The sequence below is a fragment of the Macaca nemestrina genome, chromosome 13 (assembly GCF_043159975.1).
Source record: "Macaca nemestrina isolate mMacNem1 chromosome 13, mMacNem.hap1, whole genome shotgun sequence".
NCBI lineage: Eukaryota > Metazoa > Chordata > Mammalia > Primates > Cercopithecidae > Macaca > Macaca nemestrina.
This window is the reverse complement of record NC_092137.1, coordinates 122,171,480-122,191,330: the sequence shown is the minus strand read 5'-3', so window position 1 is coordinate 122,191,330 and position 19,851 is coordinate 122,171,480. Positions and strand designations below refer to the sequence as shown.

The window sequence follows — 19,851 nt, the reverse complement described above, 5'->3', positions numbered from 1 at the left end:
CTGGGTCCTTCCCCCATACTCCTCAGAAGTGAATTGCTAGGTTCCGCCCACAAGAAAGGCAATGGACATGGAAGGCTTGTCAAATAATTTGAGGACATGTTTTTGTTTTTTTGTTTTTTTTTCTGAGACGGAGTCTCGCTCTGTTGCCCAGGCTGGAGAGCAGTGGCCAGATCTCAGCTCACTGCAAGCTCCACCTCCTGGGTTTACGCCATTCTCCTGCCTCAGCCTCCCGCGTAGCTGGGACTACAGGCGCCCGCTACCTCGCCCAGCTAGTTTTATTATTTTTTTGTATTTTTTAGTAGAGACGGGGTTTCACCGTGTTAGCCAGGATGGTCTCGATCTCCTGACCTCGTGATCCGCCCGTCTCGGCCTCCCAAAGTGCTGGGATTACAGGCTTGAGCCACTGCGCCCGGCCTGAGGACATGTTTTTAAATCATCACAGAGGCCACAGTGGGAGTGCGGCCAGCAGGGTCAGATAGCATCTTGGCCTGGGATGGTGGGAAGTCCATCCGTTCAGATGATGTGGGGAGGTAAAGTTGCCAGGATGTGAAGATGCAAATGGGAATAGCGTGAGGAAAAGGCAAAGACTGAATTCTGGCTTGGGGGCTGCTCAGGTGGATGGTCAGGGGATGCCATGACATCCTCTGAGATACAGAAGAAGACCACGTTTGATGTGGAAACATCGTGAGTTCATGTTGAGCTTGTGGTGCCTTTGAGACATCAAAATGAAAGTGTCCCATAGACAGTTGAGTTTATGGAGATGTACACATGTGAGTTTTCTTTCTATAGGTAGCAACTAAACCATCAAGCATGAAAAATGTGGTCTGAGGGATCCTGTTGAGTGAGAAGAGACATAAGTACCATGCTTTGAGAGGCGGCAACATTTACAGGTTGGATGGAGGAGAGTGAGTCTGAAGAATGACTGAGATAGAGGAGGAAAATTCAAGACAATGTGATATGACAGAAGACCTATCAATGGAGACTATGTTTGGCTGCAAGGAACAGGGATTCAGAATAATGGGAGCTTTTAATACCATAGATTTTTTTTTCTCTCTTGCATAAAAGGCCAACAGAGCATTGTTTGGCATTGGTTTGGCAGCTCAACAATCCTCAGGGATCCAGATCCTAGCTCCGGTAACCTGTCACCTCAAGGCCAGAGATGGCCCTTCATGCTCCAGCCATCACATTCACATTTCAGCCAGTAGAAAGAAAGAAGGGTGAAGAGTAAGGGCCTGCTGATTCTTTTTAAATAATTCCTTTAACTCCCAAATTTTCTGTTTAGATCTCGCTAATCAGACTAACTCTCATGGTCTCATGTAGCCTCAAAGCGTGACTGAGAAATGAATCTCTCTATTCTAGGCAGCCACGTATCTAGCAAATAAATGGGGTTTTACTGCTAAGGAAGAGGGAAAGAAAGGATACTGGAAGGCAACCAGTCACCTCTGCTGGGAAGCCACGGGAAGGCAGTATTTAAAGCACGGGGAAATGGCCCAGAGAGGCCAAGAGTGCTTAGAGGTAACGATAAAAAGTGTCGTTTGAGCTGGGCGTGGTGGCGGATTCCCCTGTAGTGCCAGCTACTTGGGAGGCTGAGGCAGGAGAATCGCTTGAACCTGGAGGCGGAGGTTGCAGTGAGCCGAGATCGCACCACTGCACTCCAACCTGGGCGACAGAGCGAGACTCCATCTCAACAACAACAACAAAAGTGTCTTTTGGTCTGAGCACCATGGATATCACTGGGGACTTAAGTAAGACATGTTTCAGTGGAAGGATGGGGGCACAGGTCAGATCGGGATGAATGAGGAATGAATGGGAGACAAGGAATCAAAGTGAAGATTCATATGGGAAGGAAGCTCCTGTGGGAGACCTTCCGAGGAAGGTTGGTGAGCGATGTGGGAGGGGCAGCTGGAGGGAAGTGGGGCCAAAGAGCAGTTTTGCTTCGATTTGTTTAAGACAGAGAGATCCGAGCAGGCGGGAAGACGTGCTGAAGAGGCAGAGTCCTGCTCAAGAGGAATACGGGGTAAGTCTCAGTGCAAGGCAACCATGGTGCAGGGGCTCCTGCACAGCACTTGAGGCCTGGGAAGGAGGACCCTCCTCATCAGCGGGGCTAGCACACGGCAGGTGCAGGTGTGGAGGGTCTGAGGGCACGGGAGTAGGAAATGCCAAGTGAGGGCTTCTGTTTTCTCTGTGAAACATGCGAGTTACCAACCAGAGCAAGGGAGAGGCAGAGAGAGGAGCAAGCTGCCTGTGGGGCTGGGCGTGCATTGAGGCAGTGACAAGGAATTCATGGCAAAACCAACCCACATCATAACGGTAGCCACGGAGAAAGCAGGGATCAAAAGCTTTTATTTCCTCTCTGATTATTCAGTCACAATTGTCAATGGAAGAAGTCACAAAGTGTAGAAATTTAGCCAGGAGAGTTTTATCTCTTAGAAAGGGTTGCCACCTGCAGGCTGGCCATCCCACAGGTGGGGAAACGTGGCCTTTAGCAGAAACCAAAAGCAGGCACTTCAGAGGAAAAAGCGGCAAGGCTGAGGCGTATGCCCAAAGACAGGAACTATACATACATATTCAGTAAGTTATATGAGAGCCTTATGAATATTTATGAGGGGACCCTAACACATGCAACTGAATAACCCTGTGTGTTGCATAAAATCCGTGCTCACTTTGGGGTGGAAACGTAACATTAAATGCCTAAAGTTAGCCTCTAAGGGTCAAAAGGTAAAAGTTAGAACATTAGCCAGGCACAGTGGTGTGCGCCTGTGCTCCCAGCTACTTGGGAGGCCGAGGTGGGAGGATGGCTTGAGCCCAGGAGGCAGAGATTGCAATGAGCCAATATCATGCCACTGCACTCCAGCCTGGGCAACAGAGCCAGACCTGCCTTTAAAAAAAAAAAAAAAAAAAAAGAACACAAAGGTACTCACTGCACAGCCTCTATAATCTGGTCAGAACCAGCCCACAGTCAGTGGTGTCTTATCAGGAGAAAACTACTGAAGTCAGTCTCTTGTTCAGTCAAACCTATACTTATGCTTTGTGGAGTGGAGTCTGGAGGCATCAGTTAGCATCTGGCAGTTGGTGAGTTAGAACATTTATTCTTTTAGTGTAGGGGTATGTGACTTTTGCCTGGCATGGCCTTAGTCTTATTTATAATTTAATAATTTATAAGCCACAAAGAGTATATTCTGTCAGTCTTATGATCTCTGTTTCACCACCCTGGATTTGTCCACCATCCATTTGGACACCACCCTGGATTTGTCCAGCTCTCCACCATCTCTTGTCCTCGGTACAAGCAGTTTCTCCAAGGACGTGTCTACACCCAAGCAACCACTGGACTGTTTCCTGTCACTACACATTCATTTGCATTTCTAGTGTACTGTAGTCCCTTCTTATCCATGGTTTTGCTTTCTGAAATTTCAGTTACTCAAGGTCAACCATGGCCCAAAAATATTAACTGGAAAATTCAGCAATAAGCAATTCCTAAGTTTTAAATTATGTGTTGTTCTGTGTAGTGTGATGAAATCCTGCACTATCCTGCTCCATCCTACCTGGGACAGGAATCATTCCTCTGTTCAGCTTTTCCATGACGTCTGCCCTCCCTGCCCCTTAGTCACCAATGAGCTGGCTCCGTGATTAGATCCACTGTTGTGGTACCGCAGTGCTTCTGTGCAAGGCACCATCATCTGACTTCATAATGGCCCCAAAGCAAAAGGGGAGTGGTGCCGGCAATTCCGATATGCCAAAGAGAAGCCTTCCTTTAAGTGAAAATGGGAACACTCCTGACTTAAGAAAACAAAAATCACATGATGAGGTTGCTAAGATCTACAGAAAGAACGAATCTTCTATCCATGAAATTGCGAAGAAGGAAAAAGAAATGTATGCCAGTTTTGCTGTCGCACCTCAAACTGCAAAAGTTATGGCTACAGGGTGTGAGAAGTGCTTAGATAGGATGGAAAAAGCATTAGATTTGTGGGTAGAAGACGTGAACAGAAACATATTCTGATTGACAGCAACTGTGTAGCACCAGATTAACTTCATCTGGATTAAATTTGATCACTGGTATGTATGTATAGGAAAAGATATGGCAGATGTAGTGTTTGGTACTATCTGAAGTTTCAGGCATCCTCTAGGGGTCTTGGAAAGTACCCCCCAAGGATACTCGATCCAAATGAAGTAATTCCATACATACTCATTTTTAATCTACCTTTTTCACTCTGACTAATTATCTTGATCTAGATCCATGTTGCATCAACAACTTGTCCCTTTTTATTGCTGAGTATTCCCTAGTGTGGCCACACACAGTGTTTACACATTCACCTGTTAATGGAAAACCAGGTGGTTTCCAGTTTGGAGATTTTGTTAAAAGGCTGCTGTGAACATTTATGTATAAGTCGTTGCATGAGCATATTTTTTTACTTCTCAGGTAATTACTATAAAACAAAAAAACAAATCTGAATTATGCAAGGAGAGAATTTATTCTAAAGGACTGTTGTGGGGGTGTGGTGGTGATCATTGCAACAGGGAAATGCTGCAGTGCCCACTGGCAGCCTTCCCATATGATCTGCAAGTGTCTCAGAGGTTAGGCAAGTGGCTGATCTTGTATAGGGAGGCGTAAAAGTGGCTACAAAGAACTGTTATGGGAAAGTGGGCTGAGCAAGAGGGTCACCATCGAGCAGGTCTTACCCTGCAGACAGCCTGTTCTCAGGAGGGACCCTCAGGAGGGCTGTGGGTTGGCACAAGCTGCAGGTGGGCCAAAGCTCAACAGCCTGGAAAAGGAGAGAATCCGAACCAAGGTTTGCTTACAGGCATTTTGTTCTTATTGATCTGTAGGGACAAGCAGTTCAGCTAATCATTTGTGATGCCAAGACTGGGAATTTAGAGGGTCTGTGTCTGGCCTGGTCAGAGATAAACAAGGGAGCATCTGGGAGTCTTATCCAAGTTATATGGGAAGTCACTGGTTCTTTCCAGTAGGGTGTAATCTGGAACAAAAGAGTGGAGGGATTCCTTAACCTTCACTATGTCTAGGAGCAAAGGGCTAAGATAAAATTCAGTACTGTGAAGAGTCAGGATTGAAATGGCTAGATCATACGGTAGGCGTATGTTTAACTCTCTTCATACACTGCCAAATGGTTTTCGATCCTGGTGGTACTATTTTATAATCCCATCAGCAGTGTACAGGAATCCCAGGTCCTCCACATTCTTGCCAATACTTTTTATAATCAGTCTTCTTTGTCCATTCTCGTAGGTATAGGTGTGAGAAGGTGTCACATTGTGCTTGTATCTGCATATCCTTAATGATTAATGATGTTGAGCATCTTTCCATGTCCTAATTTTCTGTGTATCTTCTTTGGTGAACTGTCTGTTCAAATATTTTGTCCATTTAAAAAACTGAATTGCTTGATTTTATCTATTGATTTTTAAGTGTTCTTTCTATATTCTGGATACAAGTCTTTTATCAAATACAGCCTTTGCACATATTTTCTTCCAGGCTGCACCTTAGCTTTTCAGAAACCCTTTGGGAGCTATGGCTTAGTGCAACGGTTGTGCCAGGTTCTCCTCAGCGATTCCCCTGATCACAGCCACCCCCATAGGTTCTCTTTCTTTCTTTTCTTCTTTCTTTTTTTTCTTTTCTTTTCTTTTCTTTCTTTTTTGAGACGGAGTCTCCCTCTGTCGCCCAGGCTGCAGTGCAGTGGCGCGATCTGGGCTCACTGCAAGCTCCGCCTTTCGGGTTCACACCATTCTCCTGCCTCGGCCTCCCGACAGGTGTCCACCAACACGCCCGGCTACTTTATTTTTATTTTTAGTAGAGACGGGGTCTCACCGTGTTAGCCAGGATGGTCTCTATCTCCTGACCTCATCATCTGCCCGCCTCGGCCTCCCAAAGTGCTGGGATTACAGGCGTGAGCCACCGCGCCCAGACACAGGTTCCATTTCTCTATCTGTGGTTACCTTCTGCAAGCTAGGCCGAAGTCCCAAGCTCCAGACCCATGGCTCCGACTGCCCACCGTTCAATGCCCTTTCGATGTCCCATGCAAATCGGAGCTCACTATCCTCTCCCCAGACCCGCTGCTGCTCCAGAAGCCCCGTCTCCATGAACGGCCCTGCACCTACCGGGCTAGAGACCCATGAGTCGGCCTTGTACCTCCTTCCTTCTCACTTCCACCTCCTGTCATCCAGAGCTGTCAGTTCTTCCTCCTGAACATCTCTGAACACTCACCTTCTCCGCCACCCACCACAGCACCATTGTTCTCACCTGCACCACCCACCCAGACACCTTTCCTTAGACGGGTGGCCAGAGAAAAACTTCTCAAATAGAAGTCGGGCCATGGCACGCCAGTGAGGACCTTCCAGCGGTCTCCTGTGCACTTACACAAGGTCCAGACTCCTTCGTGGGGCAAATCAAGCTCTTGACGATCTGGTCCTTGAGTAATGTGGGGGCCTCTTGCCCACAGCCCCTCACACTCTTCAAAGCCGGCAGCTGAAGAGCCGAGCTATGGCTGTCTGTGGAGTTCGTCCGCCGCTCCCTGCACGCCGGCCCTCTGCAGGGGACGGAGCCCCGTTTCCCCGCTTCCCCACCTGCGCCCAGCGGCGCTGCCGAGAGTGGCTGGGAAACGCCGGGCTTCGGCGTCAGGAGCGCCAGCTCCACTGCTCACCGCCTGTCACTCTGGGAAAACAGCTCTGGCGCCAGGCTCCCCGCAGGTAAAACGGGGGCAGTCATCCCTCCCCTCCTCAACCACACCCGTCAGAATCAGAAGCCACAAATCATTCTCCGCCACCCAGCACCTGCCTCGGTCTCCTCCACCACTTTCCCCACCGATGGGAAGACGGGACCGGCGCCAGGCCCAGAATAGGCCCAGACTGGATGAGGCCAGCGAAGCGCCCAGGGACAAACGTTCGGGCAGCGCCCACTCTCGGGCTCGGGCAAGTGCAGAGTCGCTCCGAGAGCCACCGTCTCCAGAAGACGCGGCAGGCGCCGGGCTGTGCCTGGAGCCCGAACACCCCCGGAGCCGCCCGCCCAGCGCTGGGCCCGCGCTTCCGGGATTGGGGCCCCTCCGGCGGCGGCTGCCTGTGACGTCACAGGACGCGCCCGCTTCTCGCTCCGGTGATCTGGGCCAGCGGCCCTGGGTTCGCGCGGCTGTAGTTCCCCGGCTGGCTGCGGTCACTGGTGTCAGTGCTCAGGCGCCCGCCGCCCTTGACCTCCGGCCCCGCGAGCGCTAACTCAGCGCAGGAGGACCGGCCTCCGCCGCCAGGTAGGAGAGCCTGGCTGGTTCAGGCCAGAAGGGTGTCCGTGGCGCGGGTCTCCCGCGGAGCGCAGAACTGGGACCGGATTCCCAGCCGCTTCTGACCACACCGACGGGGCGGACCTTTCTGAGCGCTCACTACCTGCAGGGTACGGAGATGGGCATGTGAGAACCTAGGGGACCGGCATGGGGGTTCCCGGCGAGTGAACGGTGGTTTGGGATCCGACGTGCACACCCGTGTCTCAGGCTTTGTTTGATGGAGGCTGCTTTTTCCACCTCATGTCGCCGCCCCTTTGCTTACAGACTCTTGCAGAGTTGGACTGAGCTCGGGCCGTGTGACATAGTGGTTGTTGCAGAAGCCCCAGGGCCACTTTTTGACTGGCACCTTGGGCACCTGACGTCGTCCCCTTCGAGCCTCAGTGTCCCCTTCTGTAAAGGGAGGGCGCGCTCCCTGAGGGGACCGCTGTCAGGTTGGAATGAACCTGCATGTGTGTGTCATGTGGGAAGGGAACAGGCAGTGGGGCCTGGGGTGCTCTTGGAGCGCTGGTAACCAGCCTTGTCCCTGAGGCAACAGCCAGAGGGCGCCTGTACTTTCATCTTATGAAGTATAGCAGGATAAAATACAAGCCTGGACCACTTCCCATGTGGTGTGCAAGGAACTGTTGATGGGGAAAAGGGCCTTGGGCTATAGTCCTAGGAATTTCAGGGATCCTGATGATGGCTCTGGGATCCTCATCTCCCCGATCCTGCGTTTTTCTCTGCAGGCTCTGATGCTGGTGTCTGGTAGAAGGCGGCTGCTCACAGCTCTGCTGCAGGCTCAGAAGTGGCCCTTTCAACCCTCCAGAGACATGAGACTAGTACAGTTCCAGGCACCCGACCTGGTGGGGCCTCACTTGGGCCTGGAGACAGGGAATGGTGGAGGGGTTATCAACCTCAATGCCTTTGACCCCACACTCCCGAAGACGATGACACAGTTCCTAGAGCAGGGAGAGGCCACCCTCTCAGTGGCAAGAAGGTAAGTAAATGGGCAGCATCGCCCTGAAGCAGCTGCCCTGGTCCCCCCGCACCCTCCCACCGCATTCCCGTTCTGGGAAACAGCACCAGCAGGTAGCTCTTTGGCAAGGGAGCAGAGTAACCCCACCTTTTATTTCTCACCTGTTCTCTTAAAAGATTCTTAGAAATCTTATGTAATAACATCTTCAGTTTTCAGAGGAGAAAACTGAGGCCTAGGGGAGGGGATTAACAATTTCAAGGCCATACATTTGGTGCTGGAACCAGGACTCTCTATTTCATCACACTGCCTCCTCTGGGAATGAAGTCCTGGACTGACTGACGGGTCTGGGCCAGGGGGTCCTAAAAGGCATCTTATGCAGCTGGGGGAGTGATAGAGACTCCCAGCTCCTACAAGGAGATGACTGCAGGGAGGTTTTTTACAAGACAGTTCCTGGGTTTGGACTAGATTAGGTGAGAGCGTCCCTGAAGCCTGGACCCCTACAGAATCTGGTCTAAGGAGCTGATGAACAATAAATTAAAAACAAATTAAGATGTCGTTTTCATCTATTAAAATAGGAAAAAATACAAATGTTTCACGGCTCACAGTATTAACAGTATGTTCCCATATTGCCATATTCCGCAAAGATGAGAAACCTCCATGTCCCTCATTAGGGACTTGGGTATATCTCTATACAGCAGTAATATGCAGCCACAAGCAATAAAGAGGACGCCCTCTATGTATTGTTACATATTGTTAAGGAGAGATCTCCAAAACCAGTTGTTTTTGTCAAAAGTGTAAAGATTGGTGCTTTCATTTGCATACAAAAGGCTGGGAGAAGAATATCCATAGAGTAGCTGCGAAGAGCCAGGGGAACAGGGGAACCAGAAGGGGAACGGGAGGCCTTTCTGTGTATTCCAGTTTGTGTCTTTTACATGGACATGAGTTACCGAAGCGGGAGAGGAAATCAACACTGGAAAAATAAAAGCCCTGCTCTGGTATCAAAGGACGATAGCTCGGCTTGATTTTCATACTGACTCTGATGGTTGATAGAGCTAGGAAATATATTTCAAAAAGCAAAACCTGTAGCTGCTGCAGGATCTGCCCAACCTGCCGGGATTGCTGACCTGTTCCCAGCCAGACCGTCTCACCTGCTGTGGTCTCTACAGAGCCTTGGCTGCCCAGTTGCCAGTTCTCCCACGGTCGGAGGTAACCTTCCTGGCTCCAGTCACACGGCCAGATAAGGTGGTGTGTGTGGGCATGAATTATGCGGACCACTGCAAAGAACAGAACGTGCCCGTGCCCAAGGAGCCCATCATCTTCAGCAAGTTTGCCAGCTCCATCGTGGGGCCCTATGATGAGGTGGTCCTCCCACCAGAGAGCCAGGTCAGTGCCTCCCCACGCCCTCCCTCGTCCCTGGGCCATCGCAAGGGCGTTCTGAGCTCAGTGTTCAGCCTGCTGGAGCCAGCTCTTGCTCAGTAGTACATTCAGCAGAAACTCTAGGGGATTATACAGTCAGTAATAATGGTGGCCTTGGAAAAAAAAGTTAATGTACGTGTTTTCCTGATTACAAAAGCAATACACCTTCACTATAGGTAAAATGGAGACAAACATTTAAAAATTACGTCACCCGTAATCCCACTGCCCAGGGCTTGTAATATTAATGTTTTTCTGTCTGTCTTCCCAGTGTTTCTCCACTCCTGCATATGTTTATACTGTACATACACTTATCTTTTACTTAAGACTCCATCAGGAGCATTTTTTCATGCCATTAAATATTCTCCCTGACATATTTAGGTTACCACTGAGTTTGTTATATAGGTTAGTTTACTCCCGATTACCTTATTGCTGGATACTGTTTCTAGTTTTCGGCTTCTATAAATAAATGTTGCAATAAACATCCTTATATAGAAAAGGCTTTCATGTCCATTAATACATTATTATTTCCTTTGAATAAACCCTTAGAATTTAAATATGTCAGAGTATAGGCAGTATTTCAAAACTTTTGAAAAATTCTGCCAACTGGCCTTTTAAAAGATCGTAAAAGCAACTCACACATCCACCAGTAGTGTATATACCCTTATTAACACTGGTTACTTTTTCTCTCTGATTTTTATTTTAGAAATGTCTTGGAAATTATAGAAAAGCTAGGAAAGTAACACAGTGAACGCTCAGATAACTTCCATCTGATTTCATTGTAAACATTTGGTCATATTTCATTGTTCTCCCTTGCCTTCTCCCTGCCCTCCACATGGCAAACATTCACTTTTTTTTTTTTTTTTTGCAGGGGGTGGGGTGAAGGAGACCTTTTAAAACACATTGGGAATATTAAGACAATTTTGTGAGATACACCTAAATAGGCATCTCCTAAGAATAAGGACAGTGGCTGGCATGACCATCCCACCATTATCACTACCAAGAAAATTAACTTGAATAATATTTAGTATAAAATCCAGTTGCCCCAATTCCCAATCAGAAGTACTGCTGACTGCCCCAAAGGTAACTTTTAATTTGCTTACTTTTTTTATTGCTCCTTGATCAACCAAGGCCACACACTGTATTGTTTTATCTCTTTAGTGGTTTCAATCTAGGACAGGGTTCCATAGACCTTTTCTTAAAGGGCTGTTTTAGTCTGTTCTCACACTGCTGATAGACATGCCTGAGACTGGGCAATTTACCAAAAAAAAAAAAAAAAAAAAAAAATTTAATTGGACTTACAGTTCCACGTGGTTGGGGAAGCCTCAAAATCATGGCAGAAGGCAAAGAGGAGCAATTCACATCTTACGTGGATAGCAGCAGGCAGAAAAGAGCTTGTGCAGAGAGACTCCCATTTTTAAAACTGTCAGATCTCGTGAGACCCATTCACTGTCGTGAGAACAGCGCGGGAAAGACCCGCCCCCAGGATTCAGTCATCTCCTACCGGGGCTTCCCAAAATATGTTGGAATTATGGGAGCCACAAGATGAGATTTGGGTAGGGACACAGCTAAACCATATTGGAATTATGGGAGCTACAAGATGAGATTTGGGTAGGGACACAGCTAAACCATATCAAGGGCCAATTAGTAAATATTAGGCTTTGAGTGTCAGATGGTCTCTTTTGCAGCAATTCAACTCTGCTGTTGTAGTGTGAAAACCACCAGGGACGATACAGAAATGAATGGTGGGTTTCCATTCAAACTATTACAGCAGACAGTGAGCTGGCCATAGTTTGCCAACTCCTGATCTCAAACATGCTCCCTGCCCTTTCCTTGAAGAATCCAGTTGTCTCATAGCGTGTTTCACACCCTGGGTTTGTCTGGTTGTTTCTTCATGATTAGTGTCAGGGTAAGCATTTTTATCAAGAGGTCTACAAAGATGTTATACATTTCCCATTGCATCCCACTGGGAGGCTCATGTCAGTGGTCCCAGAATTTGACCACTTGGTTTAGCTGACATTGACTAGGTCCCTCCATTGGGAAGACGCACTTCCATTTTTGTAATTAATAAGCAGTCTATGAGTGGTAGTTTGAGATCACATGACTATCTTACTGCCCCATAGCTTCTCATCCAGGGATCCTGTGGTCATCCTGACTGAATCCATTATTGCATTGGGGGTTAGAGAACAATGACCTATTTTTTTTTTTTTTTTTTTTTTGAGACGGAGTCTCGCTCTGTTGTGCAGGTTGGAGTGCAGTGGCATGATCTTAGCTCACTGCAACCTGTGCCTCCTGGGTTCAAGTGATTCTCCTGCCTTGGCATCCCGAGTAGCTGGGATTACAGGCGTGTACCACCACACCTGGCTAATTTTTGTATTTTTAGTAGAGACAGGGTTTCACCATGTTGGCCAGGCTGGTCTTGAACTCCTCACCTCAGGTGATCCGCCCGCCTCGGCCTCCCGCAGTGCGGGGATGACAGGCGTGAGCCACCGTGCCTGGCCAAGATCAATGACTCTTCTCAATCATGCCTTCTGTTTTTATTGGCTGGCATTCTTTTATGAAGAAAAGCTGCCTCTCCTCTTTTTATTCCTGTGTCTTCAATATCACTGTGAATTCATGATTTTTGTTTTTACTCAATTGTTTGTAATTCATCATTTACATTCTTTAGGTGACCTCAGTTTGGCCAGTGAGGGGCCTTCAAGTTGGCTCCATTCCTGTCACTTTTTGTATATCCTAGCTTTTTGACCAAGATGTTCTAGTCTTACCATGTACTGTCTGTCTTGGACCTGGAATTAGCCATTTCCCCGAGGAACCCGGTGCTTTTTAATGGAGAGTGGTATTAGAGACCAACATCTGGGTGTCAGGTGTACTCATACCAACTGGTTATTATCAGAAAGAGCTGCCAATTTCCAAATTATATCTATTTTGTAGTTGTATTTTATGGATTATGGGAGAGGCTGAGCATATTTTCATGTTTTCTGGCCATGTCCATTGCCTTTTTGTGAATTGCTTACTCAAGTCCTTTGTGGGATGTCAATCTTTTTCTTACTAAAGTGAGTTAATAACATTACAGCATTTAAAATAGTCCCTGACATACAGTAAGGTTACATATTGCTGGAGGATATTACTTCGTATTTATTCTTTGTTAAAAGTATCCAGAGTAACTTTTAAACTCGGTGCGCTGGACACATGTTGCTCTTCTGCAGTCACCGTGGGGAGAGGACCTGTGCCTGCATCCCGTGATGCTGTCTGCCACTGCCCAAAATGTATGGGTCTGCAAGTCACACCTCCCTTGTCATTCACTTGGCTCTGCTTCGTGGTGATGGCAAACATGGGCTGGCACCCAAGCCCTAATGACAAAGGTCCAGGCCCTTCAGCACCGTGTGCAGCCTCTCAGCATGGACAACGGGCCCCGAAGTCACTGCAGCTCACTGTTCCTCTCCCACCCTACAGGAAGTAGATTGGGAAGCAGAGCTGGCGGTGGTCATTGGAAAGAAAGGCAAGCACATCAAGGTGAGGTGGAAAGGTGGGGCTCCCAGGCCAGAGTGTAGCAGAGGCCCCAGCTCCTGCCTCTCCCAGTGCTGACCTCTCACCAACACACAGTGCCAGCTGTCCCTGACCCTGGGAAGCGGTCAGCCTCCTTGCTCCCTGACACTGCCTTGCCCTTCACCCACCTTTGGCTGGTCCTGGCTACTAACACGGGATAACAGCTTAGAGATCCTTTGCCGAAGGTGTTGGTGTCACCCGTGATCTAACCTCCTGTATGGCCACATCCCCTGCCCCATAGGCCACAGATGCCATGGCCTACGTGGCCGGCTTCACTGTGGCCCATGACGTGAGTGCTCGTGACTGGCAAATGAGACGCAATGGGAAACAGTGGCTGCTGGGGAAAACCTTCGACACCTTCTGCCCTCTGGGCCCTGCCTTGGTGACCAAGGACAGTGTAGCAGGTAGGTCCCTGGTCCCTGCCCCCTTGTACCTACCATTGCACAGATGAACAGCATTCCAGGGAGGAGTGTGGGTTCAGGTACATGCGGTGCCTGCCCTCCCTGGCCACCCTTTCAGTGCTGACTCTACACAGGCCAAGTCTCTTACCCTCAGCCATGAGTTCTCCCATGGGCTTCCTTCCCAAGCCCCCTAGAGGGAACACAACTGCAGAGGATGTGAAACTGCAGGAAGTAAATGACAACACTGAGCTGATGGGTGGATCAGGCTTCCTGTGGCTGCCGCCATCTGAAACAATCTAAGTTGAGCATCATGGAGCATAGTTATCACAAGGCCCTGGCATCTCCCACAGTACAGGACATGAGAGCCCGTGTGACTCACTCAGCCATTGTGGAAACAGAACAGCACCGACCACACACAGTGAGGAGACAGCGCCAGGACGGGGGCAGTGCCCCAGAGGGCAGAGCGCAGCCTCTTAACACAGCCGCCCACAACTGTGGTGGAGATGGGGGAAGGTGTCCATGTGGGCCAGCCATGCCAGGATGCCAAAGACCCCATTACCTCACAGCACCCCATGCAGAGTCCTCAGTAAAGTTAAATTGTGTTTCAGCTGCTCTACTTAAGGGGGGTAGAACACTAAGACCACCACCAACAGTTGAAAGTGCTGGTTAGCCAGGATGTTCTTACACTAATCCATCCCCTGCCATCTTCCATTACATGAGGCTTCACTGTCCTGGCTAGAACTATTACCTCACTGCTTTATAGATGCTAAGTCTTTTTTTTTTTTTTTTTCTTTTGGAATGGTCTTACTGTGTCACCCAGGCTGGAGTGCAGTGGCCCAATCTCAGCTCACTGAAGCCTCAATATCCAGGGTTCAAGCGATCCTCCCACCTCAGCCTCCTGAGTCGCTGGGACTACAGGCATGCATCACCACGCCTGGCTAATGTTTTTATTATTTTTTATAGAGACAAGCACTCACTACGTTCCCCAGCCTGGTTTTGAACTCCTGAGCTTAATCAGTCCTTGCCTGCTTTGACCTCCCAGAGTGCTGTGATTACAGGTGTGAGCACCAGGCTTGGCCCTACCCAGGAGGCATTTTTGTATCTACAGGTGTCATCCTATGCTGTAGACAGATGCCCTTTTTTTTCAAGGCAAAAACCCGAGCCATTTTTCTCTCCCTCTTCAGAGTCTGGAACATCCTCTCAACTCAGCCCTGTGACTACTGCCGGGTGCTCTTGGCGGGGATGCAGGGAGGCCTGAAACGGCCAATGTCTATACAGAAAGTTCTAACATAGAGCACTGAGTCAATGTGGGCACAAAGCCCTTTCACCTGGCAAGTCACAAAGCTCCGCTACAGTTGTGTTTATGAAATACTGGGGGGTTTGAGGGGGGAAAGGGATAACCCCAAGGTACCATCTTTGCATTTCAGATCCACACAACTTAAAGATCTGCTGCCGAGTGAACGGGGAAGTGGTCCAGAGCAGCAACACCAACCAGATGGTATTCAAGACGGAGGACCTGATAGCCTGGGTCTCCCAGTGAGTGCCAGGGCCTGTCCTGCCAGTCCCACTCCATCCGCCCACATGTGGAGGCTGAGCTGAGCCCTCCACTCTTGGCTGTGGCCACCTCAGCCAGCCCCTGGTCTCACCGGGTCCTCTGGCTTTGCTCCAGGTTTGTCACCTTTTACCCAGGGGATGTCATCCTGACTGGGACCCCCCCAGGTGTCGGTGTATTCAGGAAACCTCCTGTCTTTCTCAAGGTAGGTTAGCGAAAAGGAAAGAGAGCAAGGGCCCCGAAGGCCTGGCAGGCTTGGCTCAGACCTCAGAAGTACAGGCTTGTGTGGATGTGCATGTGTCTGACGGAAGGGCTGACACCCTCATGGCCTGCTCTGTTGCAGAAGGGGGATGAAGTCCAGTGTGAGATTGAAGAACTAGGTGTCATCATCAACAAGGTGGTGTGATGGCTCCTGCACAGGCCCTGGACATAGGATGGGGGCATCTGCTCCCACTCAGCCTAGCCCAGGGAAAGGCCCAGTGACAGGTATGGGCAGGTGCCGGCCCTGAAGCCACCTCTTCTGGGTAGAAGGGAGGAGGACTGAGCTCTCTTCAATAAATTTGTCAGGCCAGCAGCAGCTTGGCTTCTGCTGTTTGTCTTCTTTTGGGCTTTGTTTCATGGGATAAGTCGGGGCATTTTGTGGGACTGGGGAAGAAGAGAGCAAATACACACGCATACGCCACAAAGATACTCCTGGGCTTGGGAAAAGACAACCTGTCTGGTCCCCTTGTTTATCACATCAAAGGAGGGAGAAAGCAAGAGATGGCAAGGGACAATCAAGCCTCAATGATTATATTTATAGACCAGCTAAGGGTTTGCAGCCTCCTCTCCGTCTTCTGGCTCTAGGACACGGCTGTGTTGTGGGGCTGAGAAGTCTCGGCACAGGCTCCTTCTCACAGTTCTAGCTACAGATGAACTGCCGGATAAACTGTTCTAGTTTTTGCTGATTCTCCCGGCTGGCAAAAGTAGGGGACAGGTGGAGCCTGGGGCCTGCAGGGCTCGGCATCTGCTGCAGAACCTGGGCCATGGAAGATGGGCCATGAGTACCCTCAACACAGAGACTGTGTCCACCGGGCCCAGGGGCCAAGCCTGTCCCCCAGAAACCTGCCGTGAGACCTCAGTGTTTTGTGCAAAAGCTGCCTCAAAGCAGCCCTAATACCCCACCTAGAAGGATGAGCCAGTGATTTGGGAGACCAAGAGGCAGGAGACCATCCCATCTTCTCCACCCCATCACCACGTATGTTGCTGGAAGACACCAAGTAAATCCCAGGGTCTTAATGAGACACCATCACGCCAGCCCTGTGGGGTGATGGGGACGTAGCTGGGTGTCCCTGAGCCACTCTATCGGGGTGGGAACGGGGACAGAAGATGGTGACAGTGGCTTCTCTCACCCCTAGGTCTCTGAAGGTCCAGATAGCACTGATGGCGAGCTTTGGGTCCGCACACTCTGGAGAGGAGAGAGAGGTGAAGGCTCTAGGTAGGGAGGACAGGGAGCCACTGGGCACAGGGTTCTCTCCTCTTGTGTAAAGCAGCAGCCCAGGGAGGGCTAGAGCTCAGACTGGACAGAAGACCCTCTGAACTCTGCAGCCGCCTTCCTAGAGTTGGGTTCAGTGTCCGGCAGGGGGCAGCAACCACCAGCAAACACCCCTGCCTCCAGGAGCCTGGGCTGACTGGCTGGGACTCACCAAAGATCCCTTCTTCCTGGGCGGTGGCCTGGAGGAACTGGAACAGCTGTTCTGTGTAGCCCGACTCTGCGGAAAAGAGAAGACCTAGACCTGGTGCCCTACGCAGACAGCCTGCCTCGAGGACTGCAAGGGAACAAGGGCCTCACCAGTATCGGGCAGCTGACCCTGGTGGAGGAAGGCGGCAGCCTGTGCAAAGGCCTTGAGCAGTGGGCTGAGCAGGCGGCAGAGGAAGAGAAAGAAGTCTGGGCAGTGTGACTGCTGGCTGAGCTGGGGGGGACAGGCCGGGGTGAGCGCAGCTCCCCACCACCTCCCTACCACCTCCCTCCAGGGGCAGCTTCTTGAAACACACCCTGAAGTACCGGCCCTCAGCCTCTTCAAAGTCATCACTGTCACTATCAGTAAAGTCCCCACTTGGTTTCCACAGCAGCTTCCTGCTCAGTCGCTGTCGCCCTGTGTCACAGGCTGACCAGGAGCCTGGGGTCTAGGGGCCATGGAGCCATAGTTCTCTGACAGGCTGGCCAGGGATCAACCCTGTACCCCCAGACCAGGTACATGCAGGTGAATCCAGTAAAAGCAGACCTAGAGACCCAAGAGGTTGCTCTGCAGAAGCTTTTTAACTTGATGTGCTCCCATTAATCCAATTTTGCTTTGGCTGCCTCTGTTTGTAGGGTATTGCTAAATAAACTTTTGAGCAAGGTGTAGTGGCTCATGCCTGTAATCCCAGTACTTTGTGACACTTAAGGGGGTGGATTGCTTGAGGCCAGGAGTTCAAGACCAGTCTGACCAACATGGTTTAACCTTGGCTCTACTAAAAATACAAACGTTACTGGGGCATGGTGGCACACACCTGTTATACCAGCTACTTGGGAGGCTGAGATGCGAGAAAGGCTTGAACCCAGGAGGTGGAAGTTGTAGTGGGCAGACAATACGCCACTGCACTACAGCCTGGGTGATAGAGCAAGACTCTGTCAGAAAGAAAGAAGGAAGGCAGGAAGGCAGGAAAGCATTTTTGCCCAGACTAATGTCCTGGAGATTTTCCCCAATGATTTCTTGTGGTAATTTCATAGTTCAATATTTTAAGTCTTTAAACACTTTTGATTTGATTTACATATGACAAGATACAGAAGTCTAGGATTTAGTTTCATTCTTCTTCATATGGAAATCTAGTTTTCTCAGCACCATATACTGAAGAGACTGTCTTTTCCCCAGTGTGTGTTCTTGGTATCTTTGTGAAAATGAGTTCAGTGTAGGTGTGTGGATTTGTTTCTAGGTTCTCTATTCTGTTCCATTGGTCTATGTGTCTGTCATTATGCCAGTACCATGCTGCTTTAGTTATTTGTAGTATAATTTGAAGTATATTTGTAGTATAATTTGAAGTCAAGTAATATGATTCCTCCAGTTTTGTTCTTTTGGCTTAGGATAGCTTTATCTATACTGGGTCTTTTAGGGTTCCATATACATTTTAGGATTTTTTTTTTTCTATTTATGTGAAGAATGTCATTGGTATTTTGATGAGGATTGCATTGAATCTGTAGTCTGCTTTGAGTATTATGGACATTTTAACAATATTGATTCTTCTGATCCATGATCCTGGAATTTCATTCCATTATTGGATGTCCTCTTCAATTTCTTTCATCAGTGTTTCATAGTTTTCGTTATTGAGATCTTTCACTTCTTTGTCTAATTCCTAGGTGTTTGATCTTATTTGTGGCTATTGTAAATGGGATTACTCTTTTAATTTCTTTTTCAAATTGTTCACTGTTGGCATCTAGAAATGCTACTGATTTTTCTATGTTGATTTTGTATCCTGCAACTTTACTGAATTTATCTATCAGTTCTAATGTCTTTTTGTGTGGAATCTTTAGGGTTTTTTCAAATACAAGATCACATCATCTGCAGACAAGGATAATTTGACTTCTTCTTTTCCAATTTGCATGCCCTTTATTTCTTTCTCTTGTCTGATTACTCTAGCTAGGACTTCCAGTCCTATGTTGAATCAACAGTGGTGAAAGTAGGCATCTGTGTTGTGTTCCAGATCTTAGAGGGAAGGCTTTCAGTTTTTCCCCATTCAGTATGATACTAGCTGAATGGTATCGTGTTTTAATTTCAAGTTCCACTTGTTCATTGTAGGTATCTAGGAACGTGATTGGCTTTTGTACATTAACCTTGTATCCTGCAACCTTGGTATAATTACTTATTAATTTTCTAATTTTAAATTTTCTTTTTTTCTTCCTTTTTTTTTTTTTTTTTTTTTTTGAGACAGAGCCTCACTCTGAAACCTAGGCCAGAGTGAAGTGGTGTGATCTAGGCTCACTGCAAACTCCACCTCCCAGGCTCATGCAATTCTTCCACCTCAGCCTCCCAAGTAGCTGGGATTACAGGCATGCACCACCATGCCTGGCTAATTTTTGTATTTTTGGTAGAGACAGGGTTTTGTCATGTTGCCCAAGCTGGTCTCCAAACTCCTGGGCTCAAGTGATCCACCCACCTTGGCCTCCCAAAGTGCTAGGATTACAGGTGTGAACCACTACACCCAGCCTAGAATTTTTTTGTTTATTCTTTTCAGATTTTCTATATAGACAAACATGTCATCTGCAAACAGAGAGTATATTTTTTCCTCCTTTCCAATCTGTATACCTTTTGTTTCCCTTTCTTGTGTTATCACATTAGCTAAGACTCCGGCACAGTGTTGAATAAGAGTGGTGAGAGGAGACATCCTTGCTTTGTTCCTGATCTTAGCAGGAAAGCTGTTTCTCACTGTTAAGTACAATGTTAGCTGTAGGATTTTTGCAGATATTCTTTATCAAGTCAAGGAAGTTCCCCTCTAGTACTAGTTTACTGAGATTTTTTTTTTATCATGGGTGTTGTATTTTGTCAAAAGTGATTTCTGCATCTATTAATATAATCATGTGATTTTTCTTCTTTAGCCTGTTGGTGTGATAATTTGTATATCTAAATAAGTTTGAATATTAAACCAGCTTTGCATACCTAGGATAAATCCCTCTTGGTCTTGGTGTATAATTCT

The 19,851-nt window shown here is 48.4% G+C and overlaps 2 protein-coding genes across 4 annotated transcripts in view; both read left to right on the top strand.

The window, feature by feature from the left end:
• Positions 1 to 7,105: 7,105 nt before the first annotated feature.
• FAHD2A (fumarylacetoacetate hydrolase domain containing 2A) lies at positions 7,106 to 17,530 on the top strand. 3 transcript variants are annotated; one of them, XR_011612155.1, is made up of 9 exons: positions 7,106 to 7,244; positions 8,000 to 8,250; positions 9,396 to 9,612; positions 13,096 to 13,155; positions 13,430 to 13,592; positions 15,017 to 15,125; positions 15,259 to 15,346; positions 15,485 to 15,627; positions 16,539 to 17,530. XR_011612155.1 is itself a non-coding variant. In XM_071077363.1 (8 exons), the coding sequence occupies exons 2-8, from the start codon at positions 8,006 to 8,008 to the stop codon at positions 15,545 to 15,547; spliced, it is 945 nt and encodes a 314-aa protein (XP_070933464.1). In that variant the 5' UTR covers positions 7,106 to 7,244; positions 8,000 to 8,005; the 3' UTR covers positions 15,548 to 17,530. The 3 variants fall into 3 exon arrangements, 2 of the variants coding, with proteins under 2 accessions (XP_070933464.1, XP_070933465.1); XM_071077363.1 differs by having other exon boundaries at positions 15,485 to 17,530; XM_071077364.1 differs by lacking the exon at positions 7,106 to 7,244 and adding an exon at positions 7,248 to 7,384 and having other exon boundaries at positions 15,485 to 17,530.
• The window catches only part of LOC139355320 (oxaloacetate tautomerase FAHD2B, mitochondrial), a 32,887-nt gene continuing 20,304 nt past the window's right edge, over positions 7,269 to 19,851 (top strand). The window contains exon 1 of the mRNA XM_011755242.3: positions 7,269 to 7,384. The gene's annotated coding sequence lies outside the window, so the exon portion shown is untranslated. The remainder of the gene's footprint in view (positions 7,385 to 19,851) is intronic.